This window comes from Delphinapterus leucas, chromosome 1 (assembly GCF_059928025.1).
Source record: "Delphinapterus leucas isolate spDelLeu-1000000601 "Yukka" chromosome 1, BTC_Dleu_Yukka2, whole genome shotgun sequence".
Classification (NCBI taxonomy): Eukaryota; Metazoa; Chordata; class Mammalia; order Artiodactyla; family Monodontidae; genus Delphinapterus; species Delphinapterus leucas.
Window position 1 is genome coordinate 146574935 of NC_143129.1, and position 26676 is coordinate 146601610.

Here is a 26676-nt window from a genome sequence, read left to right on the forward strand (position 1 = left end):
AGGTTTATGGAGGGTATGGCTTACTGGTGAGCCGTCAACTCTAAAGGATTATAAAAGAAACCCATTCAGACAAGAGAGATATCATTAATCTCTGACTTTTGTACATACATTTATCAGATATTTACCAAGCCCTACTCAGCTCCAGGTCCTATGTTAGATATATTTTAAAAAAATTTTTAACATCTTTATTGGAGTATAATTGCTTTAGAATGGTGTGTTAGTTTCTGAGAAATATGGAACGCTTCACAAATTTGTGTGTCATCCTTGCACAAGGGCCATGCTAATTTTCTCTGTATCATTCCAATTTTAGTATATGTGCTACCGAGGCGAGCACCCTATGTTAGATTTTGATGACACAGGCATGAATCAGACAATTCTTAGGAGTTCACAATTTAGTCTAATAGAGCATTTCACTGCTTACAAGCAATTTCTCCACCATTTATAATAGCTGCCATTTGCTGAATGCTTAATATGTGCCCATGTCGTACTAAGCTTTATACATTATTATAATTATATTAATTAATCCTCAAAGTCTCGTTAGAATGTACATTACATGAGGTCGGAGATTTTTGTCTGTTTTGTTCACTGTTGTATCTCTAGAACCTAGAAGAATGATTGTCACGTAATAGGCACTCAAAAAAATTTTGTTGAATGAATAAATAAACAACACTGTTATGTAGAGAGAACCATTACCTCCATTTCCCAGATGAGTAAACTAAGGAGCATGTAGGTGAAATGCTTTGCTTGAGGACTCCCAAATAGTAACAGGCAGAACAAAGACACTTTCAGAAGAACCCATAAATGCCCAACTCCAAACCCAAGAGTCTTACCCTTTGTGTACTGGTGGTTCTCAAACCTTAGCATGTATCAGAATCACCTGGAGAGTTTGTTAAAACATAGATTGCTGGGCCCCCAAGTTTCTGATTCAGCAGATCTGGAGTAGGGTTGGAGAATATTCATTTCTAACAAATTCCCAGGTGATTCTGATGCTGATGGTCCAGGGATCATACTTTGAAAACCACTAAGTTACCAAACTGCCTCCCAATTTCTCATTTATTCTTAAGGTAGAGTAGAGATTAACAGCACATGGCAGAGAGGAAAATAAGGCCAGGTAAGTCCAAGGTCTTACAGCAAGTGTGGGATTCCGAGGTTAGTGTGATTCTAAAGTCCTTATCGTTCCTGATAAACCTTGCTGCTTCAGGTGATGCTTTACAGGCATGAGACACAGAGGAAGCCAGAGGTAGAGAAGAGTGAAGGTATTTGTTAGGAGGAGGTGAGGGTAAATTTGGAAAGTTTACCATCCAATTTACTGTCCTGAAGGAGGGGTCTGTGGCTCTGTCATTAACTTGCTGTGTACTCTGGGCCAAACCCCTTCCTCTCTCTGGACCTCCCTCCTTCTTTTCCTCTATAAAGCAGGGCCCTCTCCAGCTTGCAGCACAGCCTGGGACCATCAAAGACAGGCAGAGAAGTAGAGGTTGCATGAAGCCTGTCTCTGATTGTTTGTGCTGGCTCCAGGCAGGTCATGCGGGGACTTTATGATATGCAACCACCGCTGCTGAAACGGGAGTCTGAGCAGGACTGGCACCTGTCACGGCCTTTTCCTGTGTTCGGTGGGAGAGATGCAGGGAGAGCAGCTGCAGGCTAGGCCAGCACGGGCTTGGGGGTTGACTGGCAACAGCAAGAAGGGCAGGGCGTCTCCACGGCTAACCCACCCGGTGCTGAGGGTCCCCAGGCGACCTATAGAGGACAGAACTAGTGCCCCCGGAACAACCCCAGGAAAGCGTAATCATCCCGAGCCTCCTGCCACCCGCGGTTGCATGGGCTGCTGACTGCCGGCTCAGCTTAGACACTAGCGCCAATCCCAGGCCTTTAAAGTGACCTCACAGCAGATGTGATTGGTCCTCTCTCAGCACCGGGCGCGTCCTGTCAGCTCACTGTCAACTGACCTCTGGGGGAGAACTGGCGGGTTGCGTGACCTTGAAGAAATCACTTTACTTCTCTGAACCTCGTTTATAAAATGGATATATTAATACCTATCCTGAAATGACCCATAAGACAGTGAACATGTCCAGAAAAGACATCATCTCCATAAAATTTTCTTTTATTGTTTGCTTCTGCTTACAAAAGTAACATTATAAAAATAAAGATAGAATACAAACACTGGAAGTTCCTTGTACACTATTTCCTCCCTTTCTCCCAGCTCAAAGTTAACTATTAACAGTTCAGTGTATTTTCTCTCAGGTTTTTTTTCTATGAATATAAAAAGATTATTTTTAAACAAAAATTAAGTTATTCTATACAACTTTTTCCTCACTTAATAATATATTTGAACATCTTTCAAGGTTGGTAGAAAAGACCTTTCTCATTTTTTTAAAATGTCTACATTGTAGTCAAAGCCCTTATCCCTGGATATTTGTTGTTTCTATTATAACAGCAGCAGCAACAACAAAACCTGCAGCAAATTTTATTTATTTGTGTAAGAATTTCTGTAGTATACATTTTTGGAAGTTGAATTTCTGGGTCAAAAATGTAAACACATTTTAATGACACAAAAAGCACAGGCAACAAAAACAAAAATAAACACGTGGGACTACATTAAACTGAAAAGTATCTGCATAGCAAAGGAAACAGCCAACAGAATGAAAAGGCAACCTATGGAATGGGAGGGAATGTTTGCAAACCAGATATCTGATAAGGGGTTAATCTCCCGGATATGTGGGGAACTCCTACATCTCAATAGCAAAAAACTTATAACATGATTTAAAAATGAGCTAGGGACTTGAGTGGTCCTTAGCTCACAAAGATGTGCAAATGGTCGACAGGTATATGAAAAGATGCCTCAGAAGTCACTAATCATCAGGAAAATGCAAATCAGAACCACAATGAAGTATTGTGAGTTATTGCCTCACATCTATTGGGATGGCTATTATGAAAAGTAACAAAAGACAACAAGTGACATCAAGGATATGGAGAAATTGGAACCCTTGAACACTGTTGATGGAAATGCAAAATGGTGCAGCCATTATGAAAAACAGCATGGAGATTCCCCCAAAATTTAAACATAGAATTATCATATGATCCAGTGTTCCCACTTCTGAGCATTTATCCAAAAGAACTGAAATCAGCCTCTTGAAGAAATATTAGCACCTCCCCATGTTCATTGCAACACTGTTCACAGAGTTTGTTTTTGACTATTCACAGTGTCAAAAATCAAACCCTGCATACTGAATAAAACAAGGCAGAAAGATGAGTTTATTGCAAGGCTTTCAACCTGCAAGTGAGGAAACTCAAGGCTACAAGGAGCGATGAGTTCTGAGTTGCTCACAGACTAAGGGATTTTTATGGTGTATGTGTGGAAGTTATTTGGTTTTTTTCAGCTGATTGGTTGCCTAGTGGTCTTCTTTCTTATTTGGATCAAGGTAGCTGAGTCAGGGGAACAAAGTCTAGAAATAGTGTGAACCGACTTGGTGTTTGAGGATTGGGTGGTATCCTCTGCTGATTTCTGAGAAGAGCTGTAAATTCCAGTAAGGTTAGATTAAGTTTTCTTTATGTGCTTGCTTTGACCATCTCCATTTTGTCCCTGACATAAGTGATTCATTTTAGTTTGGTTCCACAACACTAACCAAGATGTGGAAACAACTTAAATATCATTGACAGGTGAATGGATAAAGTCTTTTATATATATATATATATATATATATATATATATATATATTATTTATTTATTTATGGGATACTACTCAGCCTTAAAAAAGAAGGAAATTCTGCAATATGCTACAACATGGATGAACTTTGAGGACATTATGGTAAGTGAAATGAACTAGTTATAGAAAGACAAAGACTACATGATTTCACTTATATGAGGAACCTAAAATTGACAAATTCATAGAATCTAGGAGAGGAATGATGATTGCCAGGGTCTGGGCAGAAGGGGAAACTGGGAGTTACTAATCAAGGACATAAAGTTTCAGTTAAGCAAGATTAACAAGCTCTTAGAAATCTGCTGTACAACACTGTACATTGTACACATAGTCAACGATAATATATTTGTACACTTAAAAATTTGTTAAGGGCTTCCCTGGTGGCACAGTGGTTGAGAGTCCGCCTGCCTATGCAGGGGATACAGGTTCGTGCCCCGGTCTGGGAAGATCCCACATGCCGCGGAGCGGCTGGGCCAGTGAGCCATGGCCGCTGAGCCTGCGGGTCCGGAGCCTGCGCTCCGGAACGGGAGACGCCACAACAGTGAGAGGCCCGCGTACCGCAAAAAAAAAAAAAAAAAATTGTTAAGAGGATAGATCTCATTTTAAGCGTCCTTAAACAAAGTGAAATTCAAACAAACAAAAATACAAAGTGACTGCAGCATTTTACATTCTGACCAGAAACGTATAAGGGTTCCAGTTTTTTTTGCATCCTCATCAACACTTGCTACTGTTTGTCTTGTTGATTACAGCCATTCTAGTAATTTTATAGTGGTATCTCATTGTGGATTTTTATTTGCATTTCCCCGTGCTGGGTGTCTTTTTGCGTGCTCGTTACCTATCCATATGTCTTCTTTGGTGAAATGTCTACTCAAATACATTGCCTATTTTCTTAAATGTTATCTTCTTATTGTTGAGCTGTAGGTGTTCCCTATATGTTCTGGATACAAGTCCATTGTGGTAAAGACGGCTTGCAAATATTTTCTCCCACCCTTCCCAAAATATATAAGCACGTTTTATTTTTTTATTTTTTTAACATTTTATTTTATTTTTGGTGGCATTGGGTCTTCATTGTGGTGTGCAGGCTTCTCATTGCGGTGGCTTCTCTTGCTGCAGAACACGGGCTCTAGACACACGGGCTTCAGTAATTGCAGCACACGGGCTCAGTAGTTGCGGTGCACAGGCTCTAGGGAGCTAAGCCTTCAGTAGTTATGGCTCGCGGGCTCTAGAGCGTGGGCTCTAGAGCGCAGGCTCAGTAGTTGTGGTGCACGGGCTTAGTTGCTCCACGGCATGTGGGATCTTCCAGGACCAGGGATCAAATCTGTGTCTCCTGCATTGGCAGGCAGATTCTCATCCACTGCACCACCAGGGAAGTCCTATAATCACATTTTAAATGTTAATAAATATTACCAAATTGCTCTCCAAAGAGGAGGCATCAGTTTATATTCCCACCAACAGCGTATGGCAACGCTGGTTTCTCAGCACCATCACAAACACAGGATGCCAATCTTTGTTAATATGAAATGAAAAATATTGCACCGTTTTAACTTTGCCTTCCTTTAATGATTACGAGGAGCATCTCACCATATATTTGTTGACAAGTGCTTTTGCTCTTCTAAGAATTGCATGTTCTTGTTGAAATCTTGCATTCTTCAATTTTGCATCCCTTAAGCCCTAGTCATTATATTATTAAACATCCAGGGAATGTTTGTTGAACGAATGAAGTGTAATGTTGTGAAGAATAAATGAGATAATATATCTAAAGTACTAAACTCATAATTAGTGACCAATTAATATTATTAGTTGAATCTAAGTCTGGAGTCAGGAAGTGAGAACTATAATGCCCTTGAATTCTTTCTTCTAGGATCTGGGATGGTTGCTAGGATTCCAAGAGGCCTGGTTTCTCCTGGTCCTCTCACTGTGTGTTTTAGGGTAAATCACTTAACTTCTCGGACCTTCAGTTTCTCTGCAACAGTCTACAAGCTGTATCATGCTTATCAAAAAGGGTTATTAGGTGAAAAACATAAGATTAATTTACAATAAACATATATTCATGTATCACTTGAATAATTAAAATAAATATTTTTAAAAGTAAGTGCAAGCATTTATAAGAATATAGGGGAATAAAACTACAGAGATAAGGACAGGCCTAAAAAAGAAGCTAGCTGCCCTTTTGATGACGTTATATTTCATTTAAAAATATGTGACCAACTTGGCCCAGCCTCTCTTCCATCTTTTCTCCAACTCTCTATCGCCCTCTACTGCTTAGGCTGTCTCATTTCAATGCAGTTCAACTCAGCAAATATGATTAAGGAAAAAATATTACGTATTTGTGGCCCAGTCCCTGACTTTAGTTATCTACATTACCCTCAACCAAGTTCTGCTCTATTTTTGGTCCCGTGTCCAGCACAACAGATATAGAGCTCACAGTCTGGTTGGGACACAGACTTTCATGACTTTTGGGGCTTGACAAGAAACATTTCTAGAACAGGAATGACTCTGAGCTAGGCACTGTGCTAAGTATACTGCATACATGCAATTTTAGTCCTACTGACAGCCATACAAGGGATCTTCTTTTTCTTTAAATTTATTTATTTTTGGCTGCGTTGGGTCTTCATTGCTGTGTGTGGGCTTTCTCTAATTGTGGTGAGCAGGGGCTACTCTTTGTTGCAGTGCACAGGCTTCTCATTGTGGTGGCTTCTCTTGTTGCAGAGCATGGGCTCTAGGCACGTGGGCTCAGTAGTTGTGGCTCACGGGCTCTAGAGTGCAGGCTCAGTAGTTGTGGCACAAGGGCTTAGTTGGTCTGCAGCATGTGGGATCTTCCCCTACATTGGTAGGTGGATTCTTAACCACTGCACCACCAGGGAAGCCCACAAGGGATCTTCATTTACAGAAGAGGAATCAGGCTCACAAATGTGATTGGGTCAAGGTCACAACTTAGTAAACATAGGACATAGACTCTGAGTGAGATCTGTCTGCCCTCCAAAGCCAGTCAGTCATCCCCTACTACATTATATCAGAATAGACCAAGTGGGGTGGAACACTGAAGTTAGAGGATATAAAACTACTCTAGGAGTGTACAGTTGTTGCATCTGGGAAGACATTACAGAGGAGAAGTTCTCTGATTTGAGAAGGGTAGTCTATGCATCAAGAGCAATAGTAAACAGGGACACAAACCTGGGACCCATCCAGAGAACAGAAAGTTGGGCGGGATATGGGGGAGGAGAGGCAGGAGATGAGGCTAGAATCAGATTGTACAGGGCTTTGGAGGCCAGCCAAAGGAAGGTGAACTCAAAATCAAAGGTCAGGGCTTCTCTATCTGAGACATGTGTACTGAGGGAATCTCCCAAGGTGATTGGGGGTTTGAGAAACCACTAGTAAATGTGGCATAGCAACTGGAATGTGTTATGCTACGAAGGATGTATTATGGAATTGAATGTAAAAACAAATGAACTTTTAAAATAAAACTGGGATTTCAAAGACGTTTCCCATGTACAGTAAGCTGCTCTACAATAAGGACGTGGTTGGAAGTAGTCCACTCTCTGATGCCATTAGGGATAGGTTAATAATGAAGCCATTTGGGAAGCATTGCTATAGGTGATGGGAAACCATGGATTGAGCTCCACTGAGGGCTCTAGAGGAGGAATGGCTGGGACTCAAAGATGAATAGGAACTGACTGTCTTTGGAGAGCTTTCAGTCTAGGCTCTATGGAACCAATGATTCTGAGCAGGAGAAAAAGCAAAAACCAGCTGAAGTTCCTCTCCTCTTTCCCATGTCTTTGACATGTTCCTCTTGTACCTCATTCTTTTATTTAAAAAAGATTTACAGCACAACTCTCTCACTTCCTGTGTGACCCTGGACAAGTTAACCTCTCTGTACCTCAGATTCCTCATTGGGGGAATGGGGATAACAATAATTCCTACCCCATAGGGTCACAATGAGTGCCATGAGAATTAGTATAAAGCTCTTAGAATAGAATCTGGAACAAAGTTCAGCACTGTTTAAGCATTAGCTATTATAACAGTATTATTACTGCAACCAGTACAGCTACTGTGTTCCAGTTATCATCTTCCATAGCCATTCATTCCTTAGGTCATTCATGTTGGAGGCACGGGGTAGGTCTGGGAGGAAAGCAGAGATGAACCAGATTTTTCATTGCACTTGTACAGACTTATGAACACTGGTTTGTCTAGCTACACCTGGCACATAGTAGGTGCTCAAAATACTTGCTGAATGAATAAACAAATGCCTTCCTACTAAACTGCAAGCTATTTAAAGGCAGGGGCCATACTTCCTAGCTGTTGTATTACTAAAACCAAGCACTTGGTGACGCACACAGAGGCGCTTAGGGAACACCGAATTAACGAATGAATGGAATAAATGACTGCAGGCAGAGAAGCATTCAGACCACAAGGCTGGGACAAAGTGCTGCAGAAAGACTGCTACCACTTTCAGGAGTGGGCTGACCAGAGGGAAAGATGGGACGGCCAAAGACTAACAGCATGAGGACAGAGGAGAGCCTAGGCTCCGGGAACAGTGCTTTCCGGGCGCCCGGGTGACCGCGGACCTCGGCGGCACGCCCCTCCCAGGCCCCGCCCCTCCGCCGGCTCACGTGACCGTGAGGCGGGGTGGGGGGGGGCGGGCGGCGTGGCCAGGGGCAGAGTGGCTGGGTGATTTTGGCTGGGCGAGCAAGAGCGATGGCGGGCGTGGTAGACTTCCAGGACGAGGAGCAGGTGAAGTCCTTTCTGGAGAACATGGAGGTGGAGTGCAACTACCAGTGCTACCGTGAGAAGAACCCGGACGGTGAGCGCCGCCTGCACGGCCTTAAGGACACGTGAGGGCTCGGTGCGCAGGGGCGGGGGGCTGGACGGGTTGCGCGAGCGACCTCTGAGAGGATCTGGAAGGGGCCGCGGGCCGGACACGCGGGGTCTGTAGGACGCGGACGGCTCTTTGTGTGTTGGGGAGGGGCACGATGGGTTCCACGTGACTTGCCGGGCTCGCAGCCGGGGCTTACTCTGCCGGCACCGAGCCTGAGGCCGGGCTGGAAGGAAGAGAAGCGCGCGGGCGTTTGGAGTAGAGGGACTGGGGCTACATCAGTGAACTGATAAAACGTCCTGTCCTCGTGGAGCTTACATTCTAGTGGGGGGTATTGGACAAGAAACATAAGAAAATAAATGAGATAGTGTGTTAGAAGGTAGTAAGTGCAATGGGAAGAAGAACTGACTGAGAGGTATCAGGAGTTCAGGAGGGCAATTTTAAATTGAGACGTCAGGGAGAATCATTGGGAGAGTGGCATTTGAACAGTGTTGAAGAAGGTAAGGGAGAATCATGCCAGGCAGAGTTAACAGCTAGTGAAAAGGCTCTGAGGCGTGAATGTGCCCCGTGTGTTCTGGGAACATTGAGTTGACTTCAGTGTGTGGGTGGATGGTGATGTCCAGAAGGGGCCACCCAGAGCAGCCAGTACCTTTGGGTGGTTTTCTTCTTCTTACTTCATTTTTATAAAGGGGGAAAAAAATGGCACTGGCCCTACCTTCAAATAGCTTGCAGTCTAGCTTGAAGCTGACCAACTACACAGAGTTGCTCTGCAGTGTAAGATGGCTTAAAAAGAACCCAGGGTTGTTCTTTGAGGGCTGGTCTATGCCCTGAGTGTAGGGAGATTTAACAGGAGTTGGAGTCACTGAGGAGCAGAATGGTTGGGGAAGACTTCTGGAAGAGGTCAGGAGGGATAGGCAAGTAGTGTTGATAAAATGGAGCAGAGGAAGAGAAGAAAATGCTCTTTTGAAAGGTTGAAGTCAGAATGTAGTCAGAAATAAGATTGACGGGAACCCTGGGCCACAGTGTGTCAGACCTTTTTTTTTTTTTTTTTTAACATCTTTATTGGAGTGTAATTGCTTTACAATGGTGTGTTAGTTTCTGCTTTATAACAAGGTGAATCAGCTATACATATACAAATATCCCCCACATCTCCTCCCCCTTGCGTCTCCCTCCCACCCTCCCTATCCCACCCCTCTAGGTGGTCACAAAGCACCCAGCTGATCTCCCTGTGCTATGCGGCTGCTTCCCGCTAGCTCTTTTACATTTGGTAGTGTATATAAGTCCATGCCAGTCTCTCACTTCGTCCCAGCTTACCCTTCCCCCTCCCCATGTCCTCAAGTCCATTCTCTACATCTGTGTCTTTATTCCTGTCTTGCCCCTAGGTTCTTCAGCACCATTTTTTTTTTCTAAGATTCCATATACATGTGTTAGCATACGGTATTTGTTTTTCTCTTTCTGACTTACTTCACTCTGTATGACAGACTCTAGGTCCATCCACCTCACTACAAATAACTCAATTTCGTTTCTTTTTATGGCTGAGTAATATTCCATTGTATATATGTGCCACATCTTCTGTGTCCATTCATCTGTCGATGGATACTTAAGTTGCTTCAATGTCCTGGCTATTGTAAATAGTGCTGCAATGAACATTGTGGTACATGACTCTTTCTGAATTATTGTTTTCTCAGGGTATATGCCCAGTAGTGGGATTGCTGGGTCATGTGGTAGTTCTAAGTTTAGTTTTCTAAGGAACCTCCATACTGTTCTCCATAGTGGCTGTATCAATTTACATTCCCACCAACAGTGCAAGAGGGTTCCCTTTTCTCCACACCCTCTCCAGCATTTATTGTTTCTAGATTTTTTGATGATGGCCATTCTGACTGGTGTGAGGTGATGCCTCATTGTAGTTTTGATTTGCATTTCTCTAATGATTAGTGATGTTGAGCATCGTTTCATGTTTTTGTTGGCAATCTGTATATCTTGTTTGGAGAAATGTCTATTTAGGTCTTCTGCCCATTTTTGGATTGGGTTGTTTGTTTTTTTGATATTGAGCTGCATGAGCTGCTTGTAAATTTTGGAGATTAATCCTTTGTCAGTTGCTTCATTTGCAAATATTTTCTCCCATTCTGAGGGTTGTCTTTTCGTCTTGTTTATGGAGTGTTTCAGACCTTGAATGCTACGGAAAGGCATTTAGACTTTATTCTGTAGGCAGTGGAGAGCCATACATGTACTCTGGAGATGTACGGAGCAGTGAAGTAGGGGAGGGTGGGCATATAAGAAGGGCAGGCTGCGGCACTTTAGAAGGAGAGCCTGAGAGGAGGCTGTAGTTACTATAGCTACTTCTATATTAGTCTTCAAAATCATCATTTCTCACCTGGATTACTGAAATAGCCTTCTAACTTGGCTCTCCATTTGCACCGTCACTCCCTTAAGATCTATTCTCAACTCACAGACTGATGTTTAAATTTTTATTTTGTTATTTTAAATGTTTATTAGTTTTTTAAATGACAAAATAACACATTTTTGTTATTATCAGTGTTGGAGTGTGTCCCTTCACACTTAACTTCCTCCATATTCATCCAGACACATACAAACATATATTAGAATGACCTTTTAAAAATGCAAATCGGGGGCTTCCCTGGTGGCGCAGTGGTTCAGGATCCGCCTGCCGATGCAGGGGACACGTGTTCGTGCCCCAGTCCGGGAAGATCCCACATGCCGAGGAGCGGCTGGGCCCGTGAGCCATGGCCGCTGAGCCTGCACGTCCAGAGCCTGTACTCTACAATGGGAGAGGCCACAACAGTGAGAGGCCCGCGTACGGCAAAAAAAAAAAGCAAATCGAATCATATTGCTTCCCTTCTTAAAATGCTCCAGTGGTTTGCCATTGACTTGGAGTAAAATCCCAATTTCTTCCTATCTTCTACAAGGCCCTGTGATTGGTCCCTACCTTCTCCTCACTTCCTGCTTCTTTCTTCCTGGATCCAGCCACATTATACCTTATTTGTGCCAAGCTTATTCCCTCTTTTGGGTCTTTTTATTTACTGTTCCGTGTGCCTGAGACTTTCTGCCTCCTTCCCATTTCATTGTCTTTAAATAGCTAGTTCATTCATGTTATTCACATCTCAGCTCACGCATCGAAGTCCCCAATAAGGCCCTCCCTGATCTTGCCCAGTCTGTGTTAACCATTCCCCCAACATGCACAATGAACTATCTTATCATCCTGTTATAGTTCAGTCATATTTGTTTATTAAGGTTTGAATGCATCTTGCTAACCTATTTACTTATTTATTGTATTTCCTCCTCTACAATGTAATTTTTAGGCAGGCAAGTGACTGTATTCCCAGCAACTAAAGCAGTGTCTTGTACATTGATGCAGAAAGATGCTCAAATATTTGTTGAATGAAAATGAACAAGAGATGGGTGTTATTGTGGATGAAAAAAAAGGGACAGAGGAGAGAGATGTTAAGGAGGGACCAGAGACTGCCAAGGAGAGGGAGTCTGCTTCCAACTCCTTTGGTAGCTGCCATTTCGACTCTTTCTTCTTAATGTACCCAGCCTGGCCAAGGATTAAGGTATAGTCATCAAAGCATCCCTTTCTTGCAGCTGTGAAGACTAGCCCATGGACCCTGTTGGTTCTCAGTGTTTTACTGCTAAACTTCCTGAGAAGTTCCAAAGCTAGCAGAGTTTCATTATGGAAGCCAGTGCATCTTTGGGCCTTGCTGACAGGGAACAGAGGGCCGGTGAGTGGTGGAGCCAGTGTGGGGCCAAGGTCTGCACAGTCTGTACATTGCTCAGTCCTAGGCTGAGGGCGGACAGTGCCATTTGTAGGAGTGGCTGAACACTACCTGCGCTCTTTAGGAGAGAGGCTGGTCCTAAATAAAAGGCACTTCTGGCCTGCCACACCTGGACCCTCCCCACTGCCCCAGACTTGAACAGCGGCTTTTGCCCTTCCCTCACAGGTTGCTATCGGCTGGTGGACTATTTGGAAGGGATCCAGAAGAATTTTGATGAGGCTGCCAAGGTGTTGAAGTTCAACTGTGAAGAGAACAAACACAGTGATAGCTGCTACAAACTGGGGGCCTATTATGTGACTGGGAAAGGTAAGGAGGGGCCTGCTTTCTTTGGTCCTTATCATTGATGGTAGTGCTGACATCACATCCTGAGGCTCATACTGAGCCCTCTTTACAGAAGGGTCCTCACAGGCATTGGGGAAGCATGTTGTAGGAAAATTTGGAGTCAAGAGTTTAGCAAAGTGATGGAGGGACGAGCACAGCCTTTCAAGTCAGGCAGACCTTAAGGAATGCTGTTTGCAAGTAGTGGGACCTTGAGCCGGTCACGTTAACTCTGTGCGTCAGTTATATCACCTGTAAAATGGAGAAAAAAATAGTACTTGCTTCATAGGGTTGTTGTGAGGATTAAATAAGGTAACGTAGGTAAAGGCATCAGCATGTGCCTGGCACAGAGGAAGGGACCAATAATTAATTCCTTTCCATCTGCTTTTCTCCTCATGACCTAATTGCAGTTGGTATTCAGTAGTGTTTAAGTTATCTATTGCTAAATAACAGATTATCCCAACAAACCTATCATTTCACGTAGTTTCTGTGGGTCAGGAATTTGGGAGTGGCTGAGCTGTGTGCCTCAGGGTCTCTCAGTGAGGTTGCAGCCAAGACATTAGCCAGGGAGCCAGGGCTGTAGTCCTTTGAAGGTTTGACTGGAACCAGAGTTTCCAATCCTAAGCTGGCTCACTCACACGGCTGTTGGTTAAAGCTTCTGTTCCTTGCCAGCTGTTGTCAGGAGACCTCAGTTCCTTGTCACATGGATCTCTTCATGGGCTACTTGTATGTCCTGGTGACATGGCATCTGGCTTCCTCCAGAGTGAGTGATCCAAAGAGGGAGCAAGATGGAATCCACAGTGTCTTTTATACTATACCCTTGGAAGTCACACACTTTTCATTTCTATTCCACTCTGTTTATTAGAAATGAGTCAGTAAGTTTAGCTTACACTAATTGGAGAAAACTTAAATTCCACCTGTTGAAAGAAGGAATATCAAGAATTTATGGGCTGGGACTTCCCTGGTGGCGCAGTGGTTAAGAATCGGCCTGCCAGTGCAGGGGACACGGGTTCAAGCCCTGGTCCAGGAAGATCCCATGTGCTGTGGAGCAACTAAGCCTTGCTCCACAACTACTGAGCCTGTGCTCTAGGGCCTATGAGCTACAACTACTGAACCTGCATGCCACAACTACTGAACCTGCGTGCCACAACTACTGAAGCCCACACGACTAGATCCCGTGTTCCGCAGCAAGAGAAGCCACCGCAATGAGAGGCCTGCATGCCACAACGAAGAGTAGACCCTGCTCGCCACCACAACTAGAGAAAGCCCGCGCACAGCAACGAAGACCCAATGCAGCCAAAAATAAATTTATTTAAATAAATGAATTAAATAAATTAAAAAAAAAAGAATTTATGGGCATATTTTAAAACCACCACAAATAGGGAATATGACTTTAGACAGGCAATTCTTTTTTTGCTCACTAGATCATGAGCTTCTTGAGGATGATCCCTTGTTCCCAGTACCCAGTGAAGCCTGGTTAGAAGGATGTTCAGTGAAAGTTTGATCAAGAGGATGTCTTTTTAAATCTCTGGAGCTATGTGGGCTATTTCTCCCTTCACATGGGACTTGGGGTCTGTGGTAGTCTCAAAGTTGAAGAAAGTTTAGCATTAATAGGAATATCAGGTTCCCTTGCTTGAACAGAGGAGCATTTCTTTGGCCTAGTAACTCTCCTAGTATCTTTTCCTAAGGAAATAACTGGAAATGCAAATAAAGATTATATGCAAAGATTCTCACCCGAGCATTATCTATCTGGCAGAATTTTATTTTCATTAATTTATAATTTATAAGTAATATATAACTACATTATATTAATTATTTTTTTAAAAAATCTGGGCTTCCCTGGTGGCGCATTGGTTGGGAGTCCACCTGCCGATGCAGGGGACACAAGTTCGTGCCCCGGTCTGGGAAGATCCCACATGCCGCAGAGCGGCTGGGCCCATGAGCCATGGCCGCAGAGCCTGCGCGTCTGGAGCCTGTGCTCCGCAATGGGAGAGGCCACAACAGTGAGAGGCCCACGTACCGCAAAAAAAAAAAAAATCTATGTGCCAACAGTAGCTGTTTAGTTAAATAAATAATGTTACTTCCAGCAGCTGGAATGTTATTTAGCCCATTAAAAAATAATGTTTTGGGACTTACCTTGTGGCGCAGTGGTTAAGAATCTGCCTGCTGATGCAGGGAACACAGGTTGAGCCCTGGTCTGGGAAGATCCCACATGCCGCGGAGCAACTAAGCCTGTGCACCACAACTACTGAGCCTGTGCTCTAGAGCCTGCAAGCCACAACTGCTGAGCCCACGTGCCACAACTACTGAACCTGCACGCCTAGAGTCTGTGCTCCACAACAAGAGAAGCCACCGCATTGAGAAGCCCACGCACCTCAACAAAGCGTAGCCCCTACTCGCCGCAACTAGAGAAAGCCTGTGTGCAGCAATGAAGACCCAATGCAGCGGAAAATAAATAAATATATTTTAAAAATAAATAAATTTATTTATTTATTTAAAAAATAAATAAATTTATTTTAAAAATAGATAAATTTATTTTAAAAATAAATTTATTTAAAATAAATAAATAATGTTTCTACATAAGCAGAACACTCTGCTGACGTAAATCACAGCGAGATCCTTTCTGACCCACCTCCTAGAGTAAGGGAAATAAAAGCAAAAATAAACAAATAGGACCTAATGAAAGTTAAAAGTTTTTGCACAGCAAAGGAAACCATAAACAAGAAGAAAAGACAACCCTCAGAATGGGAGAAAATATTTGCAAACAAAACGACCGACAAAGGATTAATCTCCAAAATATACAAGCAGCTCATGCAGCTCAATATCAAAAAAGCAAACAATCCAATCCAAAAATGGGCAGAAGACCTAAATAGACATTTCTCCAAAGAAGATATACAGATTGCCAACAAATACATGAAAATATGCTCAACATCACTAATCATTAGAGAAATGCAGATCAAAACCACAGTGAAGTATCACCTCACACTGGTCAGAATGGCCATCATCAAAAAATCTAGAAACAATAAATGCTGGAGAGGGTGTGGAGAAAAGGGAACCCTCTTGCACTGTTGGTGGGAATGTAAATTGATACAGCCACTATGGAGAACAGTATGGAGGTTCCTTAAAAAACTAAAAATAGAACTACCATATGACCCAGCAATCCCACTACTGGGCATATACCCTGAGAAAACCATAATTCAAAAAAAGACATGGGCTTCCCTGGTGGCGCAGTGGTTGGAAGTCCGCCTGCCAATGCAGGGGATGCAGGTTCGTGCCCCGGTCCAGGAGGATCCCACATGCCGCGGAGCAGCTAGGCCCGTGAGCCATGGCCGCTGAGCCTGTGTGTCCGGAGCCTGTGCTCCGCAACGGGAGAGGCCACAAGAGTGAGAGGCCCACGTACCGCAAAAAAAAAAAAAAGAGAGAGAGAGACATATACCATGATGTTCATTGCAGCACTGTTTACAACAGCCAGGACATGGAAGCAACCAAAATGTCCATCAACAGATGAATGGATAAAGAAGATGTGGCGCATACATACAATGGAATATTACTCAGCCATAAAAAGGAATGAAATTGAGTTATTTTCAGTGAGGTGGATGGACCCAGAATCTGTCATACAGAGTGAAGTAAGTCAGAGCAAAACAAATATCATATGCTAACACGTATATATGGAATCTACAACGTGGTACTGCTGAACCTAGTGGCAGGACAGGAATAAAGATGCAGACGTTAAAAAAAAAAAAAAAAAGATGCAGACGTAGAGAATGGACTTGAGGACACAGTGGGAAAGGGGAAGCTGGGATGAAGTGAGAGAGTAGCATTGACATATGTACACAACCAAATGTAAAATGAATGGCTAGTGGGAAGCTGCTGCATAGCACAAGGAGATCAACTTGATGCTTTGTGACAACCTAGAGGTGTGGGATAGGCAGGGTGGGAGGGAGGCTCAAGAGGGAGGGGATATGGGGATATATGTATATGTATAGCTGATTCACTTTGTTGTACAGCAGAAACCAACACAACATTGTAAAGCAATTATACTCCGATAAAGATGTGAAAAAAGAAAAAAAATAATATTTTAAAATAATTTTTGTTGACATCAGGAAAGGTTTATGATACAATGTTCAGTGAAGAAAGCGGAGCACAAAGTTAAGTATGATGTGAACTCAGCTATATAATATACTGTGCAAAAATAAAAATGTTCCTAGTTGTTTAGTCTCTGAATTTGTGTCTTGGTAAAGTTTTGGGTTCCTTTTGTCTTTATATCATATTTTACTACATTTTCCACAGGGACTTTTAGTTCCTTATTGAATTAAGGAGAACAAAAGAGGTTGTGGAGGTTGTGAAATTATTTTCCCTTCTCTTTGACAAACTTATATGATTAATGATTGTGCACTGAGACTTTTTTCTTTCTTAAGTGCTCCTTTGTTGAGCAAATTTTTAGTATTTACTCTGTACAGTGAAGCAAAGATGGACCAGTGTGGGGGAAGAAATCTTTTGTTTTACCCCCTCCCCAGGGAAGAAGTATTTATACTAATACCTGTTAACCTGGGAGAGCTTGATAAGTATCTTTTTGTTGTTGTTGTTTTTGCGGTACACGGGCCTCTCCTGCCGCTGAGCACAGGCTTTGGACGTGCAGGCCCAGCAGCCACGGCCCACGAGCCCAGCCACTCCGTGGCATGTGGGATCCTCCCAGATCGGGGCACAAACCAGTGTCCCCCACATCAGCAGGCAGACTCTCAACCACTGCGCCACCAGGGAAGCCCCGATAAGTATCTTTATAGAGAGACATGTAAAGTACTTTTGGGGTTCAGTTCTGGGAGCATGTCGTCATCAGGGGGTGCTGAGAGGAGGAGGCATTGAAACTGGTTCTTAAAGGACAGAGCAGATTTTATTTGCTGGAGGTAGAATAGAGTTATGTCTTCTCTTCAGAATAGAGAGCAGGTAAGCAGGTGAAAGAACACAAGAGTGTTTAGAGAATAATACTTAATCCTCTGTTAAGCTGACGTTGTTAAATAATTTCCTCGAGGTCGGGTGTCACAGGAGATCCCATTAGCTGATCTTTGCTACTCAGACTCTTTTGGATTGTTAGTTAGGAGACCTTGGGCCCTGCCACGTCTAAAAGCCAATACTGTTGACCCCCCTGCCTAGTTCTGAGCCTAAGAATTTGCCCTCTGTTCTGAAAACACACCCAGTGTCCTTTCTTGACAAAGACTGGTTAATAACTCTCCTTTTATCAAGGATAGCTTGGGGCAGGGGGGAAGAGTGGGAGGTCACTTTTCATCCTGAGCACTAATTGACTGGTGTGGTATCAGGCGAGGCATTTTCCTTCCCTGAGCTACAAATACCTCAATGACAAGATTGGAGTAATAAGGTCAGCTCACACCTTATTCATAGGATTTTTCTAAGCATCAAATGAACTCACACGTGACTGCTTTGTTAAACTGCAAAACATTCTATCAGTGTGAACAGGTCTGGTTTGTGCTGGCTGCTGCAGAAGTTACCTTGGATGGGACACTCAGAGTGTCCCAAGGTATTTTGCCCAGGTGTTTTCATCAGTGAAATCAGCTTTGAACTATTTTTGTGAAGCCATTTAAAAGGAAGTGGAAAGTAATTCTGATACATCTCTTTGATGAAATGTTCTTAATAAAACATATGAAGATGGGTTTCTAATGGGGAGTGAAGAACAAACACATGATTACAACATGTAAAAACAAGACCAAACTACATTGAAAAGGTAGTAGGAGGAAATACACCAAAAATTAATAGTGGTGGTCTCTAGGATGTGGCAGTGAATAAGTTAGTGATGATAATTGCAAACAAACCTTTATCTCTAGGCAAAACCACTCCAGACTGCATATAGTTGACTGTTTACTGGAAAATTTGACTTGGAGTTCTTACAGGCATCGCAAACTTAACAAATCCAATATAGAAATCTTAATTGTTTTCTTTTCCTCCCACATATTGCACCCCTTTTGTCTTCCAGTTTAGCAAGTGGTATCTCTCCCTACCTAGTAGCTTGTGGCCAGTTTAGCTCTAAAATATGTTTCAGATCTGTCCTGTCTCTCCCTTTCCTGCTACCATATTTATCCAAGCCACCTTCGTCTCCTGCTTCATTAATGCAGGTATCTAATCTTTCCATAAGGCAACTAAAATGAACTTTTAAGGATATAAACCATGGATTCAATAAAATATATGAAGCAACTATTTTCAGACATTGGAAAATAGGCAGTGCAGTACAGTGATCCCTGAGAAAAGGGAAACACACAGGATGAGCCCCATGAATGATTGCTTTGGCTTTTTGCCTGGAGGTACTTTTCGGACTAGGCACAAAGAGGTGGAAGCCAAGTAGAGTATGATAGTCTTGCTGAACCGATGAGGCAGAGGTCAGAGTTTCTGGCCACTGAGGCTGCCAGAGTTTGCAGGACAGGATACCAGAGAAGAAGGAGCTACACAGAGAAGGAGCTCCAGATAGCCACATAGGGGTGCTCTTAAGTCTTTGGCTCAGTGTTAAGCTGCACATGCATAGGAGGAGACTCTGAGAGACCTTGCAGTGAAAAGCTACTGGGGAGGTGTGAACTGAAAAGAGACTCCAGAGGTTTCACAGTGTTGGGAGTTGTTTGAATTCCACCAGCCAGAGTGGAGAGACCTCATTGAGTACAGACTGCAGAAAGGTTCCAAAACTTAGAAACAAGCCTCAAAAGGATCAGGCTGATTCACCAGTGAATTAGTTACTTGTGAGAACAAAACTCAACAGTCTTTAGTAAAAGGTGAAAGATTTATATGATCTGAAGAGAAACCAGAGTATAACAGTCTTTAAATGAATACAACAAAACCAGAGTGAACAAAGTAGCATCTACAATGTCCAGCATAAAGTAAGAAATTGCTTAACAGAAAAAAAGCAGTCAATAGAAACAGACCCAAATGTGACAGGGATGTTGGAATTAGCAGTCAAATATTTTGAAACAAGGAAAATAAATTTATTAAAGGGTTTAAATAAAAGATGGACACAATGAATGAACAGATGGGAAGTCTCATCACAGAAATTGAAACTATTAAAAAGAACCAAATGAAATCCTGCAATTGAAAAACATAATATTTGAAGTGAAAAATTCACTGGACAGGCTTAATAGCAAATTGGACACATCAGAAGGAAATAATCAGTGAATTTGAAAGATCGGTGAACTTGAAGACAGGATTGAAGATGTTATGTAAACTGAAGCACTGAGAGAGAAAAAGCAAAACACAGAGTCTCATTCTGTGGGGTTCACTATCCCTTAATCTAACATAACGTATATTGGAGTCCAGAAAGAGAAGAGATTGGGGCAGAAAAAAGTATTTGAAGAAATAACAGTATAAAATTTCCAAATTTGATGAAAAATATCACTCCACAGATCCATGAAGCTTACTGGATCCCAACAGGATAACCAATGAAATCATACCTAGACACATTATTACCATTTGCTGAAAGCCAAAGGTAAAGAGAAAATCTTAAAAGCAGTCAGAGAAAAAGACACATTGAGGGGAACATTGGTGAGAATAATCACTGACTTCTCATCAGAAGTAATGTAAGCCAGAAAACAAAAGAACATCTTTTAAATGCTGAAAGAAAAAAACTGTCAAACTTGAATTCTACTTTATTGAAAATATTTTTTTTACATCTTTATTGGAGTATAATTGCTTTACAATGGTGTGTTAGTTTCTGCTTTATAACGAAGTGAATCAGTTATACATATGTTCCCATATCTCTTCCCTCTTGCGTCTCCCTCCCTCCCACCCTCCCTATCCCACCCCTGAAAATATTTTTTAAAATGAAGATGGGGAATTCCCTGGCAGTCCAAGGGTTAGGACTCCATGCTCTCACTGCCAAGGGCCCAGGTTCAGTCCCCAATCAGGGAACTAAATCCCACAAGCTGCGTGGCACAGCCAAAAAGATAAATAAATAAATGAAATGAAATAAATTCATTTTCAGATAAACAAAAGCTGAGTGAATGAGTCGCTGGCAGACCTACACTACAAGAAAAGTTAAGAAAAGCTGTTTGGGTAGAAGGAAAATGATAAAAAGGTGGACACTAGGATCCATACAAAAGAAGAAAGCACACTGGAATATACATGTAAATGTAAGAATTTTTTCCTCATTTCTTAATGTCTTTAAAAAACTGAAGCAAAAATAATAGTTATGGGCTTCCCTGATGGCGCAGTGGTTGAGAGTCCACCTGCCGATGCAGGGGACACGGGTTTGCGCCCCGGTCCAGGAAGATCCCACATGCCGTGGAGCGGCTGGGCCCGTGAGCCGTGGCCGCTGAGCCTGCGCGTCCGGAGCCTGTGCTCCGCAACAGGAGAGGCCACAACAGTGAGAGGCCTGCGTGCCGCAAAAAAAAAAAAAAAAAAAAATGCTTGACTTAAAAAAATAATAGTTATATGTTATGGGGCTTACACTATATAGAAGTCAAACAAATAAGTAATATATTTAGAAGTAAAACATGACAGCAGTAGTACAAAGGATAGAAATGTGGTAAATGAAAGTGTACTATTGTAAGGTTCTTACATTATATGTGAAGTGCTGTGATATTAATTCTTGGTAGATTGTGATTAAGTATACATAGTATTTTCACTAGGTAAACCACTGATAAAAGAAGTATTACTAAAAAACCAATGATGAGAATGAAATGGACTATTAGAAATATACAATTCAAAAGAATTGTAAGAAAGGGAAAAAAGGAACAAAAAACATTTGGGACAAATGGGAAACAAATAAGGTTGTAGACTTAAACCCAGCTATATCAAGAATTGCATTAAATCTAAGTAAACATTCCAGTAAAAGGCATAGATTTATCAGGCTGGATATAAAAGCAAGACCTAATTATATACTGTTTAAATAGAAAGGTGGCAAGAATGCATTCTCAAAACTGAAAGAACTCAGAGGCTGTAAAAGCTATATGCTTTTCTAGAAAAATCTATCTGATAATCAGTAAGTAGGTGAATCAAGAGAAATAATTCAGAAATGGAGGAGCTCTGATGAAAAGACTGGTGATGAGCAGAATCCCATTTAGAATGAATGTTGGGCTAATTAGGGTTACTGAATAGAATGTAAATAATATAAACCTTTATGGCATAAAAATGCTACAGCATTTACTGAGCACTTGTTATGTACTAGGCTCTTTGTAATGACACATTTAAGCTTCCAGAATATGAAGTAGATACTATTGTCCTTATTTTACAGATGAGGAAAACTGAGGCTTTGTAGAGTTTAAGTAACTTGTCTAAGGTCACACTGCCAGCAAGTAACGGAGCCAGGACTGGTGCCTAGGTTTTCTGGCTGCAGAGCCCAGGCTTTGGTAACCACTGTGCTCTGTGTCTCGCGAAGTTGAAATAACATATCTAACAAAAAATAGAAGGCAGGGCAAGAGAGGTAGGGAGAAGTGAGAGGTGACAACATCCTCATGAGTCAATACTGTCTGAAATTTGGTTAAAAAAAAAAACAAAACAGTGATGCTAACCTTTTAATAATCTATAACTCTAGGGGCTCATTTAGGAAATTTCTCTGTTTAAATATTCATTTGAAGTTAGCAGTTTCTTCGGTTTCACTTCAGTTTGGTTGTCTTAACGATAAATACAAGTAAAATCAAAGTTAAATTTTTTATTTACAAGTAGCATGTGTAATCCAGTTTTTCAGAATACACCTGATCCTTGAACAACATGGGTTTGAACTATGCAGGTCCACTTACAGGTATATTTTTTTTCAATAATTAATACTATAGTAGTACTACACAATCCTCTGTTGGTTGAGTCTGCCAATGTGGAGGAGCCACATTTAGGAGTTATTCTTGGATTTTTGGTTGTGTGGGCGCCCCTAACCCTCATATCATTCAAGGGTCAACTCTGCTTCTGTCTAGCTGTCCATTCAGCCAGCCGACATTTAATTCGAACACATGCTATAAAGATGACTGGAATGGTGTCCTCTTAATGATAATGATGGTTACCTCTAGGTGGTATGTTTGGAATGACTTTAAAAACTAAACGTTGAGATACTTAAAATGTTTCTCTTTTTGAGAATGGAGATTTGAAATGTTCCATTAAAAAACAAAACAAAGAAAAAGTGAGCCCGGTCACCACCTCTCCTTAAAATGATCCATTAACAGTTTCCCATTGCTCCTAGGATTAAGTGCAAGGTCCTTAAGGAGACCCATCAGACACTCCATGATCTGGCCCCTGCCTGCCTCTCCAGCCTCCCTTCCTTAGCGATTTCTGGGTTCTAGCCACATGGGCTCCTTTTCTGTTTGTATCCTATTCCTGCTGCCTGGAACAATTTTCTTTGCCTTTTTCTTTTCTTTTTTTTCCCACTACATATTTTATTTTCTCTTCCTTCTTTTTCCCATTATATCACAGCTCAAATGTCCCTTCTTTGGGGAAGCTTTCCTTTTTTTAAATTAAATTTTATTTTACTTTATTTTTGGCTGCGTTGGGCCTTCGTTGCTGCACGCGGGCTTTCTCTAGTTGTGGCGAGCGGGGGCTACTCTTCATTGCGGTGCGCGGGCTTCTCATTGCAGTGGCTTCTCTTGTTGCGGAGCACGGGCTCTAGGCACGTGGGCTTCAGTAGTTGCGTCACACGGGCTCAGTAGTTGTGGCTCACGGGCTCTAGAGCACAGGCTCAGTAGTTGTGGTGCATGGGCTTAGTTGCTCGGAGGCATGTGGGATCTTCCCAGACCAGGGCTTGAACCGTGTCCCCTGCATTGGCAGGCGGATTCTTAACTACTGCGCCACCAGGGAAGTCCCTGGGGAAGCTTTCCTTGACCTTGCCTCCTAGTTCAGAGCCCTGATACATTCTCATAGCATTCTGTACTTTTTCTCCATATGCTTGTCACACTTATAATCATACATTTACTTGTGTGCTTGTTTAATGTCTGTCTCATTAGACCACAGGATTCACAAAGGCAGTGACAGTATCTGTTCCTTAGAACCTAGCATATTAATTGGCAAATAACACACATTCAGTATATATTAAAATTAAGCGTTTAATGAAGTGCTTATAAGATGCTATGATCTTGTTGTTACCCCCAGAGGTAGATATTATCATTTCACCCTTTTTACCTGTTTAAGCTTCCTTATAAGATACCATTTGAACAGAAGATTCCATGGCTAAAAAAGCTGGAAAGTCTGTGCAGTATACCAGGCCATCTTCTTTTCATGCTGCCTTAGTTCAAAGTTTATAAACTGTATTCAGGAATTGCTCCCTGACTTTGGCCTGAGACATTCAGGTTCTGCCCTGGCTTAGGTTGACTTTTTTTTCCTTCCTCCCAGGTGGACTAACCCAGGATCTGAAAGCTGCCTCCAGCTGCTTTCTGATGGCATGTGAGAAGCCGGGAAAGAAGTCCTTGGAGGCATGCCACAACGTTGGTCTCCTGGCACATGATGGACAGGTCAATGAGGATGGCCAGCCCGATCTGGAGAGGGCCAGAGACTACTACACAAGGGCCTGTGATGGCAGCTATGCCTCTAGCTGCTTCAACCTCAGTACCATGTTCCTGCAGGGCGCCCCCGGCTTTCCCAAGGACATGGGCCTGGCATGCAAATACTCAATGAAAGCCTGTGACCTAGGCCATGTCTGGGCCTGTGCCAATGCCAGCCGCATGTACAAGCTGGGGGATGGTGTCGATAAGGACGAAGCTAAGGCTGAAGAGCTAAAAAATCGGGCCCGACAGCTGCACAAAGAGCAGCAGAAAAATGTCCAGCCTTTAACGTTTGGGTAGTGTGGCCCGCCCTCCTAGGCAACAGTCAGCTTGAGGCTGGCACCTCCTATTTCTGATGCAGCCCTTGGAGGTCGACCTGCCGGAGCAGAAAGACTTGGGATTTAATATCAATAACTCTGATTGTATAGACCCATTGCCCCAGAGTGTCACCTACGGGGATGTAGTCTGAAATGTGTATTTCAATCAGTATTCCTTTATCTGGTGTCATCCACATTTATGGGATTTTGGTTCTCAAACTCTTGCAGCTCTGTGAAAAACAGCAAACCAGTGAGCCATAGAGATTGGAGGGGTGGGCAGGAGAGACAGAGCAGGGAGTTGGAAAAATTAGCAGCCACAGGGCATGAAAGAATCAGACATCATCATTATCATCATTATTTTAGTTGGGAGGGCTTAAAAAATCAGAAAGTATCTTGATTTACATAATAGTGGGTTTACGGAGCTAAGAACAGTTAAATAGTCATGACTGCCACCCTCTGACTTAATCATTGGTGTGGGCTTCCTTTTTGCCTTTAGAGTCAGATCTTTCAGCAAATTCAGAGATTGGGAGTTATGTGTGACGTAACAGTTAAAGGCCATTATGCTTCAGGGTTGCTAAAGAGGATACAACGTAAGCCTTCCTTTAGTGGAGACATTCACACGTTAAAAATTAACATCCCCAGGCTACTCATCTGGCACAGCTAATAAGGTAACTTCAGCTAGGGATTTGTACGCAAGGGTTGGTGAACGTTTTGTCCCTCAGAACTGAACCTTTTTAATTGTCCCTGTGAATAAACTATTTTGATTTATTAGTAGTTTGTGTTATTAGTGTTTGCTCCAGATTCTTGGTAAGGTAGAGATTATGTTCTTTGTGGTGGTTGTGCCTTTTAAGAATGTTTGCTTTTTCTGTTATCTTCCTTACTTGACACTAGGGGGCGAGCTTGTCATTTGCCTGCTGATGACATGATCATTATTTCTGTCATCACAATGTTTTCGGGCTTTCAGTTTTGCAAAGTGTATTGGAGAGGATGTGGAGAAATTGAAAGCCTTATACATTGTTGGTGGGAATGTAAAATGGTGTAGCCACTATGGAAAACAATATGGTGATTCCTCAAAAAATTAAACACAGAATTACCATATGGTCTAGTAATTCTACTTTGGGGTATATATCCAAAAGAATTGATAGCAGGGTCTCCAAGAAGTATTTGTACACCCATGTTCATAGCATTCACAAAAGCCAGAAGGTGGAAACAGGGACTTCCCTGGTGGCACAGTGGTTAAGATTCCACCTACCAGTGTAGGGGACACGGGTTCGAGCCCTGGTCCAGGAAGATCCCACGTGCCGCGGAGCAGCTAAGCCCGCATGCCACAACTACTGAAGCCTGCGCACCTAGAGCCTGTGCTCCGCAGCAAGAGAAGCCACTGCAATGAGAAGCCCGTGCACCACAATGAAGAGTAGCCCCTGCTTGCCGCAACTAGAGAAAGCCCGTGCGCAGCAACGAAGACCCAATGCAGCCAAAAATAAATAAATTTATTTTTTTTTAATGCAAAGAATAATAATATATTGTCCAGCAGGGTCCTAGGCCATTTCATATGCAGGTTGCTATGGGAAGGAATAGGTTGATAAGAGCCAGCATGGTTGAGTTTCTCACTTCTGTGCAACCTTTGAGGTAAGGTTTGAAAATGGGTTTTCACACTCTGGTCTCAGCAAACAAGATCATTACTCCGTCTTCTGGGCAGCAGGCAACTATATCCAACATTTTTCCTCCATCCCAGGCTTGAGCTGGATGGTGTAATGGGGAAGAAGTTTCATAATTGACCAGTGGTTTGTGTTCTCGTTAGTGTTCTCGCTAAAATCTCAGTGTAGTACTCAGGGCTGTGAGAAAGGGAATCAGGAGTCCCAGAGAGAGAGGAGGAGGCTGGGGGGTCTCGAGATTTGGGTTTTGTCATACAGAGTCACTGATGGGTTTTGAGCGGAAGAATGAAATGATGACATTTGGAAATTAGATCACTGTAGTGTGGAAAATGGATTAAAGAGCCTGTGGGAGTAGGAGGAGGGTGGAGTTAAGCATGGGGTTAAAAAAAAACCCGGATTTCTAGCCTGGGCACATGGATGGATAGGGGAGCCACCCGTATTGATTTGGAGCCCTTGAGATCAAGGGGAACAAAAAAACTTTTTTGAGCTGTTAATTTTTTTTTAAATTTAGAAATACTTTACATTTTAGTTTGTCAAAGTTTTATGAAATTGCTTGAAAAATTTTGTGAGAGGCAGCATGGCAGAGGAAAAAGGCCTAGACTTCAGGCCCTACAGATGTGGGCAACTC

General features: G+C 42.5%; 1 protein-coding gene and 1 non-coding gene across 2 annotated transcripts; one reads left to right on the plus strand and one right to left on the minus strand.

Annotated features, from left to right (window-relative positions):
• Nucleotides 1-227: 227 nt before the first annotated feature.
• Nucleotides 228-334, minus strand: LOC115801885 (U6 spliceosomal RNA). The gene has a single exon (XR_004022243.1). It is a non-coding gene; the product is annotated as a U6 spliceosomal RNA (small nuclear RNA).
• Nucleotides 335-8060: 7726 nt separating this feature from the next.
• COA7 (cytochrome c oxidase assembly factor 7) lies at nt 8061-25920 on the plus strand. The gene is made up of 3 exons (XM_022575701.2): nt 8061-8502; nt 12474-12614; nt 23928-25920. Exons 1-3 carry the CDS (start codon nt 8397-8399, stop codon nt 24374-24376), a joined length of 696 nt encoding a protein of 231 aa, XP_022431409.1. The 5' UTR covers nt 8061-8396; the 3' UTR covers nt 24377-25920.
• The last annotated feature ends 756 nt before the right edge of the window (nt 25921-26676 follow it).